The sequence below is a fragment of the Lampetra fluviatilis genome, chromosome 27, assembly GCF_964198595.1.
Source record: "Lampetra fluviatilis chromosome 27, kcLamFluv1.1, whole genome shotgun sequence".
NCBI classification, from domain to species: Eukaryota; Metazoa; Chordata; class Hyperoartia; order Petromyzontiformes; family Petromyzontidae; genus Lampetra; species Lampetra fluviatilis.
In genome coordinates this window covers 12,386,547-12,400,468 of record NC_136301.1, presented here as the reverse complement: position 1 = coordinate 12,400,468, position 13,922 = coordinate 12,386,547, and the positions used below count along the sequence as shown (strand labels likewise).

The following is a 13,922-nucleotide window of genomic DNA, read 5'->3' as shown; positions in this document are numbered from 1 at the left end:
TCAGATTGAGCAATCAGTGGAAGAACGTGAAAAACTACATCACATTTTAACTGCTATGATTCTCACTCTTACACCTGTGCTGTTTTCGTTCACTAATTCAAGCTCATTGACATGCTAATTTCTCCAGCCCCCACCCATCCCTGCACGCCACAAACCCTCCCCCCTCTCCCCCCCGTGAACTCCTGCAGCCACGACTCTACAAACCCCCCCCCCCCCCGTGCATATATAAAGCCACAACAGCAGATCATTATTTCTCACCTGATGACTTTACCGAAAGAACCAGAGAGTATGGCTTCCTGCAGTCACGAAAGCTTCAAATCAAGATTGTTTTGATGGTTGCTGGCCACTCCACTGAAGATGTGTGCAGCAAATTACAAAGCGATTTGAATACAATTCAACATCAACTAATCGCACTTAAGCTGATTCTGAATGGCAATAAATCCAAATAAATTACCTTGGGGTCATCATAGACTCTATACTCATTTTCCAGGATCACATTGAATGGACTGGGAGAAATGCTAATTTTTAAACTAGCTTTCGCTACAGACATAAACATTAATAATTACCAGCTAAGTTTCGGTTGGAATTGGTAAGGGCTACCAACTGGGACGGTGCATATCAATCTGCCTCCGATACAACACTGAATAAGCTCATTCCCACTCATCATTCCAACTCGGAGATTTTCTCTGGATGCCTCTTATAAGACCCATCATTGTGACTTGTACAACAAAAATGAATTAATATCACTCCATGATCGCAGAACAATTAACCAGGCGTTGTTCATTTACAATATCCTTTGTGGTAATTCGGCAGAATATTTATGTCATTTCTTGACACAACGGGAGGGCAGACCTCACCCTGAGCAGTTCATCACCCCTTCTGTTGAACGTTCCCAGACACAAAGCAAGTTTTGGTGAACGAGCATTTATGATGGCTGCCCCTGGTCTGTGGAAAAATATCGCCACAAAACTTGGTCTATAGTCATTGCCATCGATCACTCACTTTAAATCGCTACTTTCATCTGAATTCGTTACTAGCTACCAATGTATAAAGAGTTGGACGAGTTACAAATATGAATGGCCTGGAATTGTTTAGACAACTTTTTTTTGGACGCAGTGTTTTTTATTCCTCACCATAACGCCATCGTGTTTTAGGCCATATCTGCATTGCAATTAATATAGCAGATTTAAATTCGTATTTCTTCGAGATAAAGCGTGCTATTTATAATAATCGATATTTAACTAGTTTTTTCTTATTGCGATTATGATTTGCTATAAAAAAAATTTCGCTTATCTGTTAGTGTATCTTTTTCATTTATTTTACTGTGACTTGTGCGTATGTCGGGAAAGTGGTGTTCTTTTTTGTTGCTGAAACCCGATTTAAGAGCTTATTGGAGCGCGTAGGAGCGTGCGGAGCGCTCACCCACGATGAGGCCGATCTCACAGCGGTGGTCGTCGTAGCCGCACGTCATCATGGTGCCCACCGTGTCGTTCACCACTGCCACAATGTCGATCTCAAAATCCTGCGGCGCGTGCACAGCACACACGGTACACGCACACAGTAAACATGGTACACATACGGTACACACACAGTACACGTACAGTACACATGGTATACACACAGGGTACACACACAGTACACACAAACAGTACACATTGTACACACAAGGTGCACACACGGTACACATACAGTACATATATAGTACACATGGTATACACACAGGATACACACACACGGTTCACATAGTACACACACATGGTACACATATAGTAGACAGAGTAGACACACACACACACGGTACGCACACGGTACACATGGTACACATGGTACATGTATGGTACACGCACACGGTGCACATGGTACACACACACAGGGTACACACACACGGGACACCTGGTACACACACAGGGTACACACATACGGTACACACACAATGTACACATACGGTACACATACACAGTATACATAGTACACACAGGAGGATGTGGAGCTGATTGGACTTGCTGAAGACTGGTACCAGTGGCATCAAGATTGGCCTCTGTGGAGGAGGCTTGTGAAGGACGCTACTGGACAGTTGGAGGCAGTCACCCTCCAGCAACAGCAGAGGGTAGAGGAGCGACGCTCACAACAAAGAGCGGAGTGTCGGGCGGCTAACACGAAGTGGAGTTGGCACAGTAGGGGGCACAGCTGAAGCATCCGCCAGTCATCTCTGTACGTCAGCGAGCCTTTGACACTTCATGTGACCTCAGAGTGCACCTAGCTTGGCACAAGTGCCGTGGTGATGTCACCGCCATTTAGTGGCAAACGGTGGCTGTTGTGCTGCTGTACCCCGCGGCGCTGGATGGCATCGCGCAGCATCTTCACCACGTTCTGCCCCTCCACTCCGCTCACGTGGAACCGCTTTGTCCAGCGCAGGAGCACGCTCTGAGCAGCACATGCGTAAGGGCACACAGGGACAGAGACGCAGGGACGGAGATGCAGGGACGGAGACGTGGGTAGCACAGACGGGGAAAGCGACACGGGGAAAGAGACACGGGGACGCGTAGGGATAGAGACGCGGGGACAGAGGCGCGGGGTGCACATGGGGATAGAGACATTCGGGAAGACACAGACAATGCAGCGGCACATTGGAAGACACAGACACCCGTGGGGAGACACAGGGACACATGGGAACACACATGGTTAGAGTTCGGTAGACACACTCAATGCAAAAAGTGGTAGAAATGTGGCAGGGACAGTTGTGGTGATGGTGGGGTTTGTAGAGAGAATTGTGGCGATCGTGTTGATGGTGTTGATGGTGAACAAAATGGTGGCGATGATGGTGGTAGAAGGTGGTGATGGTGGAAGGAGTGGTGATTATGCTTACGATGGTGGTGGTGGTGATGATGATGACAATGATATTGGTGATGTTTGGTGATAGCGATGGTAGTGGTGTTGGTAGGGGTGGTGGCGGTGGTAGGAGTGACGATGGTGACGGTGGTGGTAGTAGCGGTGGCACCTCGCCGTTGACGTTGTGGCGGCAGGGGAACGAGAAGGTGAAGCCCAGAGGGAGCTTCTTGTCCTTAATCTTCAGCTTTTCCATGAATGAGCTCAGACACGCTGCCACGTGGTCAAACAGCTGACAGGGTCACCGGGGGGACACGGGAGGCAGAGGCATGGAGGGGCACACGGGGAGACGAGGGATAGACAGGGGACACACGAGAAGACACGAGAGAGACGGGGGGACACACGGAGACAAGAGGACGTTTTATCACGTAGAAAGAGAAAAAGACGCTTACACACATACACTCGGTTGTAACGACACACAAACAACCCCCCCCACACACACACACGTAAGCCCCGCAAACACACATAGACAAAGATCCCCGTGTCGCCTTAACAGACTTTTGCGGCAAGGGGTGTTAGCGAGTACCTATTAAGGCCAGAACGAACAACGACGAAGTGGGTAGCCAGCGCCACTCCCGGCCGCCTTTGTCTCCCCAGTAGCGATTTTTACACACTGCACCAGGGAGTCATTTAAGGCTGATCAACCTAGGAGAGGGCCAGGCCCGGTTCAAACAATCGTCACTGATGCTGGTGGCCGTGAGCGGGAATTGAACTCAGTTCGCCGGGGGTTCGTAGCGCAGAGCGCTAACCGCTGCGCCACCACTCCCCACGCGCGCACTCAACACTAAGACCCAAACAATGACACGGACGCTTTGCGGACAGCTGCTGCTCCGACACGAGGGGGCACGGACAGACGCACACATCCCAGCGCACTCATGTGGAGGCATACGCACAGGTGGACACGCGCGCACGTACACACTGCCATTTGATGCTATTTTTAACTAAATAAACTATCAAGGAAATAACTTTGCAAACGCTGAGCACCGGTTAAGGTCGGAACACACAAGCAGGGAGGTGTGGCTCGTAGTACGCCCTTTGTCTTCCCACTGGTGATGTTTGCACACTGCACCGGGTACTCATTTGAGGCTGAGTCAACCTAGGGGAGCCGCAGGCTCGGTTCAGATAATCGTCACTGGTGTTGGTCGTGAGCGCAGCGCGCAAACTATTACACTGCCGCTCCCCACAGAGATGGACACGCACCCACCCACACACCACACACAGGCAACACACACACACCACACACAGCAACGCACACGTGCTACCCTAGAGCTGTTCTGACTTGAACGATAAATCTACGCGAAGAACCTACTGGAAACGCAATCTCTAAATACACACACACACAGACTCTCTAGCCACGCACACACAGTGTGCCCATCACATGCACACACTGACACCGATAGCCGCTATAAGTGTCCCGTGCGTGTGCAGTGCGAGGAGTGAGAGTGCCTTCCTGGAGAGAGACATGAGTCACGGTCACGGGCAAAGGCCCACACATACGGAGGCACACGCAACACAAACTTAGGCACCCTCACTGACACAGACACCGCTCACTCGTGCCAGTCCACATCTGCCAGATGGCAGATTACAGATCAACACGGAGACCAAAAGGAACACAGACACACCCACAGCGACACACCCCCAAGCAAGTTCTGTTGGGGCCAACAGAGCACATGAAGGGCTGGTGTGGCCAGTACCACAGCCAGACCCGTGCTGGCCACAGACTGGGAGAGATCTCATCTCAGGACCCAGAGACCCCCGAGTCTTAGTAACCTGAGACCCAGTCTCCCCGAGTCTCAGTCACCTGAGACCAAGTCTCCCCGAGTCTCAGTCACCTGAGACCCAGTCTCCCCGAGTCTCAGGACCCTGAGACCCAGTCTCCCCGAGTCTCAGTCACCTGAGACCCAGTCTCCCCGAGTCTCAGTCACCTGAGACCCAGTCTCCCCGAGTCTCAGTCACCTGAGACCCAGTCTCCCCGAGTCTCAGTACCCTGAGACCCAGTCTTCCCGAGTTTCAGTACCCTGAGACCCAGTCTCCCCGAGTCTCAGGACCCTGAGACCCAGTCTCCCCGAGTCTCAGTACCCTGAGACCCAGTCTCCCCGAGTCTCAGGACCCTGAGACCCAGTCTCCCCGAGTCTCAGGACCCTGAGACCCAGTCTCCCCGAGTCTCAGTCACCTGAGACCCAGTCTCCCTGAGTCTCAGTCACCTGAGACCCAGTCTCCCCGAGTCTCAGTCACCTGAGACCCAGTCTCCCCGAGTCTCAGTCACCTGAGACCCAGTCTCCCCGAGTCTCAGTCACCTGAGACCCAGTCTCCCCGAGTCTCAGTCACCTGAGACCCAGTCTCCCCGAGTCTCAGTCACCTGAGACCCAGTCTCCCCGAGTCTCAGTCACCTGAGACCCAGTCTCCCCGAGTCTCAGGACCAAGAGACCCAGTCTCCCCGAGTCTCAGTCACCTGAGACCCAGTCTTCCCGAGTCTCAGTCACCTGAGACCCAGTCTCCCCGAGTCTCAGTCACCTGAGACCCAGTCTCCCCGAGTCTCAGTACCCTGAGACCCAGTCTCCCCAAGTTTCAGTACCCTGAGACCCAGTCTCCCCGAGTCTCAGGACCCTGAGACCCAGTCTCCCCGAGTCTCAGTACCCTGAGACCCAGTCTCCCCGAGTCTCAGGACCCTGAGACCCAGTCTCCCCGAGTCTCAGGACCCTGAGACCCAGTCTCCCCGAGTCTCAGTCACCCGAGACCCAGTCTCCCCGAGTCTCAGGACCCTGAGACCCAGTCTCCCCGAGTCTCAGTCACCTGAGACCCAGTCTCCCCGAGTCTCAGTACCCTGAGACCCAGTCTCCCCGAGTCTCAGTCACCTGAGACCCAGTCTCCCCGAGTCTCAGTCACCTGAGACCCAGTCTCCCCGAGTCTCAGTCACCTGAGACCCAGTCTCCCCGAGTCTCAGTACCCTGAGACCCAGTCTCCCCGAGTCTCAGTCACCTGAGACCCAGTCTCCCCGAGTCTCAGTACCCTGAGACCCAGTCTCCCCGAGTCTCAGTCACCTGAGACCCAGTCTCCCCGAGTCTCAGTCACCTGAGACCCAGTCTCCCCGAGTCTCAGTCACCTGAGACCCAGTCTCCCCGAGTCTCAGTCACCTGACACCCAGTCTCCCCGAGTCTCAGGACCCAGAGACCCAGTCTCCCCGAGTCTCAGTCACCTGAGACCCAGTCTCCCCGAGTCTCAGTCACCTGAGACCCAGTCTCCCTGAGTCTCAGTCACCTGAGACCCAGTCTCCCCGAGTCTCAGTACCCTGAGACCCAGTCTCCCCGAGTCTCAGTACCCTGAGACCCAGTCTCCCCGAGTCTCAGGACCCTGAGACCCAGTCTCCCCGAGTCTCAGGACCCTGAGACCCAGTCTCCCCGAGTCTCAGTCACCTGAGACCCAGTCTCCCCGAGTCTCAGGACCCTGAGACCCAGTCTCCCCGAGTCTCAGTACCCTGAGACCCAGTCTCCCCGAGTCTCAGTCACCTGAGACCCAGTCTCCCCGAGTCTCAGTACCCTGAGACCCAGTCTCCCCGAGTCTCAGTCACCTGAGACCCAGTCTCCCCGAGTCTCAGTCACCTGAGACCCAGTCTCCCCGAGTCTCAGTCACCTGAGACCCAGTCTCCCCGAGTCTCAGTCACCTGAGACCCAGTCTCCCCGAGTCTCAGTCACCTGAGACCCAGTCTCCCCGAGTCTCAGGACCAAGAAACCCAGTCTCCCCGAGTCTCAGTCACCTGAGACCCTGTCTCCCCGAGTCTCAGTACCCTGAGACCCAGTCTCCCCGAGTCTCAGTCACCTGAGACCCAGTCTCCCCGAGTCTCAGTAACCTGAGATCCAGTCTCCCCGAGTCTCAGGACCCTGAGACCCAGTCTCCCCGAGGCTCAGGACCCTGAGACCCAGTCTCCCCGAGTCTCAGTCACCTGAGACCCAGTCTCCCCGAGTCTCAGTACCCTGAGACCCAGTCTCCCCGAGTCTCAGTCACCTGAGACCCAGTGTCCCCGAGTCTCAGGACCCAGAGACCCAGTCTCCCCGAGTCTCAGTCACCTGAGACCCAGTCTCCCCGAGTCTCAGTCACCTGAGACCCAGTCTCCCCGAGTCTCAGTACCCTGAGACCCAGTCTCCCCGAGTCTTAGTCACCTGAGACCCAGTGTCCCCGAGTCTCAGGACCCAGAGACCCAGTCTCCCCGAGTCTCAGTTACCTGAGACCCAGTCTCCCCGAGTCTCAGGACCCTGAGACCCAGTCTCCCCGAGTCTCAGTCACCTGAGACCCAGTCTCCCCGAGTCTCAGGACCCTGAGACCCAGTCTCCCCGAGTCTCAGTACCCTGAGACCCAGTCTCCCCGAGTCTCAGTCACCTGAGACCCAGTCTCCCCGAGTCTCAGTACCCTGAGACCCAGTCTCCCCGAGTCTCAGTCACCTGAGACCCAGTCTCCCCGAGTCTCAGTCACCTGAGACCCAGTCTCCCCGAGTCTCAGTCACCTGAGACCCAGTCTCCCCGAGTCTCAGTCACCTGAGACCCAGTCTCCCCGAGTCTCAGTCACCTGAGACCCAGTCTCCCCGAGTCTCAGGACCAAGAAACCCAGTCTCCCCGAGTCTCAGTCACCTGAGACCCTGTCTCCCCGAGTCTCAGTACCCTGAGACCCAGTCTCCCCGAGTCTCAGTCACCTGAGACCCAGTCTCCCCGAGTCTCAGTAACCTGAGATCCAGTCTCCCCGAGTCTCAGGACCCTGAGACCCAGTCTCCCCGAGGCTCAGGACCCTGAGACCCAGTCTCCCCGAGTCTCAGTCACCTGAGACCCAGTCTCCCCGAGTCTCAGTACCCTGAGACCCAGTCTCCCCGAGTCTCAGTCACCTGAGACCCAGTGTCCCCGAGTCTCAGGACCCAGAGACCCAGTCTCCCCGAGTCTCAGTCACCTGAGACCCAGTCTCCCCGAGTCTCAGTCACCTGAGACCCAGTCTCCCCGAGTCTCAGTACCCTGAGACCCAGTCTCCCCGAGTCTTAGTCACCTGAGACCCAGTGTCCCCGAGTCTCAGGACCCAGAGACCCAGTCTCCCCGAGTCTCAGTTACCTGAGACCCAGTCTCCCCGAGTCTCAGGACCCTGAGACCCAGTCTCCCCGAGGCTCAGTACCCTGAGACCCAGTCTCCCCGAGTCTCAGTCACCTGAGACCCAGTCTCCCCGAGTCTCAGGACCCTGAGACAATGCACAGGTGCACTGAACCGCCTTGTGTCCCAGCAGCTTGGCTGCAGCTCCTAGCTCCATGCCCCCGTACCCCAATGCCCCTGTGCACCCCCCTCCACTGCCTACCTGGGGACCGGTGCCCCGGATGACGGTGTCGGGGACCTCGTACACCTCGTCCTCCATGTCGATCGTCTGCGTTTCGACGCGCACGCGCAGGATGCGGAAGCTCGAGCCGCCCAGATCCAGCGCCAGGAAGTCTCCCTTCTCTACATGCCGGGGTGTAGGGGGGCGCGGAGAGCATGGAGGAGGGAGGGGAGACAGAGACACAGCCGTCAGACGTTTCATTGAAGTGAGGAGGCCCCGTTAAGCTGTGAGGCTCACGCCAGGGCCCGCTCAGACCGAGAATTACAGAGGAAGTTACACGGGCAGAGAAACATGGGGAGACACGCGGGGAGACACGGGGGGAGACAAGGGAGGAGACAAGGGAGGAGACAAGGGAGGAGACACGGGGGCATGGGGGAGACACGGGGAGACACGGGGCACAGGGGAGACACGCAGAAATACGGGGAAGCCTCAAGGAGACACAGGGACATGCGGAAACACACAGGAGCACACACAGGGAGACATGGGGAAAATGGGGAGACATGGGGAGACACCGGGACACGGGGGAGATACGGGGGCATGGAGGAGACATGAGGAAGACATAGGGGCACGGGGGAGACACGGGGAGATACGGGAGACAGACCGGATCCGTCGGGTGTGGAGCGCACGAACGTGGGCAGCATCTTGACGGGTGCGCGTGAGCGCGCCTCCTTGTCGAGGCCGCGCTCCATCTCCAGCTTCATCTGCTCCATGATGGCGCGCAGGCGCTCGTCGCTCAGCTTCATCTCATACAGACACTTGTCCACCTGCACGCGGACACGGACAACGGGAGAAGGACACGGGAGGAAGGGACACGGGGAGACACGGGAAGGAGGAGCGGTCATTTCACTTGAGCCATGTTTTGATTCACACAAAGACAAAGATCCCCCGTATAGCCCTGAACAGACTGTTGGGGCAAGTGCTGTTTATCGAACACCTATGAAGGCCGGCACGGCACACGAGGAGGTGGGTGGCCAACACCACACCCGACCGTCTTTGTCTTCCCAGTAGCAATATTTACACACCAGGTAGTCATTTGCGGCCGAGTCGACCTAGGGAAGTCCCAGGAGCGGTTCAGATAATCGTTACTGGTGTTGGCCGTGAGCGGGAATAGAACCGCTGGGTTCATTGCGCAGTGCGCTAACTGCTACTCTACGGCTCCCACACACGCACACACCCACTCACTCACCCACTCACTCACCCACACATGCACACACCCACTCACTCACCCACTCACTCACTCACCCACTCACTCACTCACCCACTCACTCACTCACACACTCACACACTCACTCACTCTCCCACACATGCACATGCTGAGGAAGTGTCACCACCTATCTCTGCTCCCACGCTCTTCCTGTTTATCTCCCTGCTGCTGCCCGTGAGTAGGCAGGCCCAACGGGGTGGGGGAGGGGAGATCCCCCATGCCCCCATGAATATCTCCACCCTCTCCCCAAATACCGAACTCTTTAAGTTCATGGTCGGAGTAATGGTAGAGCAACGCCTGTAACGATCTAGCAGCGTTGTGGAGGCAGCAGAGAGGGTTGGTGGATCACAAACACAGATGGTATGAAACTCCCCTTCCCGTGGGCGACAAGGCGGTGTCCATACCCTGACTTGCCAGAAGGCGATACTTGAAACGTGGACTCCACCTGCCCCACCTATATGCGGATAAAGCGTTGCCTCCTCGCGCGCGAGGGTTCTCTCATGGTTTCTCTCCGGGCTGGTTTCCTCCCACACGTGTGAAGACTCATCGTTAATTGGCCGAGAACACCTTCACATATTAAAGGGACTGCAGAGCTTAGACAATTGTTGGTAGCGCCGAGTCGCAGCGTGGGTCGTCTGTGGTTCCTCCTCGAGCCTCTGAGCCACTCTCTCTGCGAGCGCGAGCAAAGACTGCGCGCAAGTGGCGGTGCAGCATGACAAGTTGACACCGCACTTTACTATATTATATTTTAAAAAATTCTAGCTGGCTCGTACGGACAGACGGTCACGTCCAAAGAACATGTGCGTTGCTAATTAGTGTCACACACACCCAATGTACTAGATTATCGTGGTGGTGGTGATGATGAGCCCTTGTGAGCGAGCCACCCGTTCCTTCCATGTTGTTGTTGTTTTGTAGCCAGATCACTCGACAAGCCACCGCAAGCTTTGTGCCGTTCGCGATCCGCTACGTAGCCGAGCGTCGGAGAAATTCATCGCTGCGTGAAAGGCTCAAGGATCGCTCGGCCAGCAGCTAATGATGCTGCTGCTGATGTCCATGTGGATGATGGCTGCGAGCGGTATTATTAGCGGTTCCAGGAGAGAGGGCACAGCTGCTGTGGGTTTTATATCGGCACGGCGTGCAGAGACAAAATAGAGACTCCCTCTCGTTCGCTCGCGTGCTGCGTGCCACGTGCTGCATGTGCTGCGTGTGCTGTGTGCTTAGAGGAGGTGGCACGCACACTGGGGGGGATTCAAGGGGACACCACCGACAGCTGATGGCGAAACGAGACCTATCCCTCAATGTAGCCCTAACCCAAACACTCAATGTAGCCCTAACACTCAATGTAGTCCGAACACAAATTACAACCGTATATCTTAATGTTATCATAAATGTCAGCCATAATCCCGATCCCATAAATTCAACTCTAATAAAGTCCTCCATATCAATACTATTCCATAACCCTATCCCCGATCTTCCCCCACACCTCCGATTAGCAGTTCACTACATACGGCGCGAAAGAAGTTCAACATGGACATACATCTCTCACCCTATCCCCTAATCCTATCCCCTCACCCTATTCCCCCCTCTCCCCGTGTGAGTTCTATCCCCAAGCCGTGTAATTCCTGTGTCTCGGTTGCCCTTGACATTCAGGGTGTGTGGTCCCCTCACTGTGACTTGACCGCAGAAATCGACACAGAAATAGACCCTCCCTCCACTCCCTCCATCCCTCCACTCCCTCCCTCCCACAGGGACCGTGTCTCTTTCCTCCTCATCAACTCACTTTATAGGTCATGCGCCTTAATTGGGGGACCCTAATTGGGAGCCTTGTGGTTGGAAACCAGGGTAAACACTCTCATCCACACAGAGCACACGTGCATTGTACATGTGCACCGGCCTCTGTGCGAGTCGGTGGGTCTCTGTGCGAGTCGGTGGGTCTCTGTGCTAGTCGATGGGTCTCCGTGCGAGTCGGTGGGTCTCTGTGCGAGTCGGTGGGCCTCTGTGCGAGTCGGTGGGCCTCTGTGCGAGTCAGTGGGTCTCTGTGTGAGTCTGTGGGTCTCTGTGTGAGTCTGTGGGTCTCTGTGTGAGTCTATGGGTGTCTGTGCGAGTCGGTGGGCCTCTGCGTGAGTCTATGGATTGATGTTAGTCAATCACAACAATGTCATTTGTCTTTGATTTTTTCCGACGAAGATTCACAACAAGAGGATTGTCCAGATGGAGCAGCACCCTCCTTGAGATCCCTCCCAGATCCATGAATGACGTTCTCACGAGAAGCCAAGCCTTCATCTCCTGTCAATCAGCCTCATCATCCTCCTCCGCCTTCTCCACTCTCTACCCCGCCTCCCCCTTCTCCCCCTCTTCCTCCTCCACCTCCTCCCTCTCCTCCTCCTCCCCACCTCATTCCCCTTCTCTTCACCTCTTCCTCCTCCCTCTCCTCCACCAACACCTCCTCCCACACCCCTTCCCTCGCCAAGGCGGTTGGAACATTCCACTGCGGTTAGGTCACATGATCACAACCGAGTCACAGCAGACGCCGGGGTGAGATCAATGCGCGCACAGCGCAGGCAATGTCAGGCAGAGGACCCACGCACACAAAAGTTCCCCGTCCAGCCTGCACAGGTTGTCAGGCCAAGTGCTGTAAGCGAGCAGCACCTATGAAGGCCGGCACAGCACACGAGGGGGTGGGTGGCCGGCCAGGATCACGCCCGGCCGCCTTTGTCTCCCCTCTGCAGATCTTTTACACACCGCACCAGGAAATGCTCATTTAAGGCCGAGTCGACCTAGGGGAGGCCCCCCAGGATTGGTTCAGAAATTCGTCACCGAATTCGGGTAGCCAGGTTCATAGCGCAGTGCGCTAACCACTGTGCCACCGCTCCCCACACACACGCACGCACCCACCCACACGTAGGCAGGTAGTGGCAATGTCACACAGAGGACAAACAGCCTGCGCTCCTTGCGTGCGAGTGCTGGTGATGCGGATTGATGCTTCCACTGATGATGCTGATGCTGCTGACGATGCTGAACTCTCCTTGCCGTGTATGGGCTCAGAGTTGCCCAGCCCGTGCTACTGCTGCTGTTGCTGCTGCTGCTAGTGACGCTACCTGCGATATACTAATCAGCAGCATTAGCTTGGCGAGTGAATTGCTCTTCGCGATTGGCGTGGGTTTTTTATGATTCTGCTGTTTCTGATGATTCTGCTGATGCTGCTGTGATGATGACACTCCTCCGACGTGCTGTAATTACTCCACACATTTTATATGATGGCAACTGCACCTGGTGACTCGATGTGTGCACAGTGAGATTACACAACGAGTCTTCTCGTGTGTCCTTAAGCCTGTGTGTGTCTGCGCGTGTGTGTGTGAATGTGCGCGTGTGTGTGTGCGCGCGTGTGTGTGCGTGTGTGTCTGCGCGTGTGTGTGCGAATGTGCGCGTGGGTGCGTGCAATAGTGTGAGGAGCGGTAGTGTACCGGTTAGCGCGCTGCAATACGAACCCGGGAATTGACCCGAATTTGATTCCCGCTCACAACGATTATCTGAACCGGTCCTTGGCCTCCCCTAGGTCGACTCAGCCTCAAATGAGTACCTGGTGCGATGTAAACATGGCTACAAGAGAGACAAAGGCGACTGGGTTTGGTGTTGACCACGCAGCCTACGAGTGAGCCTTTGGGTCTCTGTGTGTGAGTTTGTGAGTCCGTGTGTGAGTCTGCGAGTTCGTGTGTGAGTTTGTGAGTTCGTGTGCGAGTCTGTGAGTTCGTGTGCGAGTTTGTGAGTTCGTGTGTGAGTTTGTGAGTTCGTGTGTGAGTTTGTGAGTTCGTGTGTGAGTTTGTGAGTTCGTGTGTGAGTCTGTGAGTTCGTGTGTGAGTTTGTGAGTTTGTGAGTTCGTGTGTGAGTTTTTGAGTTCGTGTGTGAGTCTGTGAGTTCGTGTGCGAGTCTGTGAGTTCGTGTGCGAGTTTGTGAGTTCGTGTGTAAGTTTGTGAGTTCCTGTGCGAGTTTATGAGTTCGTGTGTGAGTTTGTGAGTTCGTGTGCGAGTTCGTGTGCGAGTCTGTGAGTTCGTGTGCGAGTTTGTGAGTTCGTGTGTGAGTTTGTGAGTTCGTGTGTGAGTCTGTGAGTTCGTGTGTGAGTTTGCAAGTCCTTGTGTGAGTCTGTGAGTTCGTGTGTGAGTTCGTGTGTGAGTCTGTGAGTTCGTGTGTTAGTCTGAGTTCGTGTGGGAGTTTGTGAGTTAGTGTGTGAGTCTGTGAGTTCGTGTGTGAGTCTGTGAGTTCGTGTGTGAGTCTTTGAGTTCGTGTGTGAGTCTGTGAGTTCGTGTGTGAGTTTGTGAGTTCGTGTGTGAGTCTGAGTTCGTGTGTGAGTTTATGAGTTCGTGTGTGAGTTTGTGTGTGAGTCTGAGTTCGTGTGTGAGTTTGTGTGTGAGTCTGTGAGTTCGTGTGTGAGTTTGTGAGTTCGTGTGTGAGTCTGTGAGTTCGTGTGTGAGTTTGTGAGTTCGTGTGTGAG

The 13,922-nt window shown here is 55.1% G+C and overlaps 1 protein-coding gene across 1 annotated transcript in view; it reads right to left on the bottom strand.

Moving 5' to 3' along the window:
- The window catches only part of LOC144942496 (hexokinase-1-like), a 50,442-nt gene that overhangs the window by 16,782 nt on the left and 19,738 nt on the right, over positions 1-13,922 (bottom strand). Inside the window, exons 2-6 of the mRNA XM_078869357.1 lie at positions 8,831-8,993; positions 8,212-8,351; positions 2,999-3,118; positions 2,329-2,424; positions 1,423-1,522 (exon numbers count right to left, since the gene is read on the bottom strand). Coding sequence (XP_078725483.1) covers positions 1,423-1,522; positions 2,329-2,424; positions 2,999-3,118; positions 8,212-8,351; positions 8,831-8,993 — 619 coding nt within the window. The remainder of the gene's footprint in view (positions 1-1,422; positions 1,523-2,328; positions 2,425-2,998; positions 3,119-8,211; positions 8,352-8,830; positions 8,994-13,922) is intronic.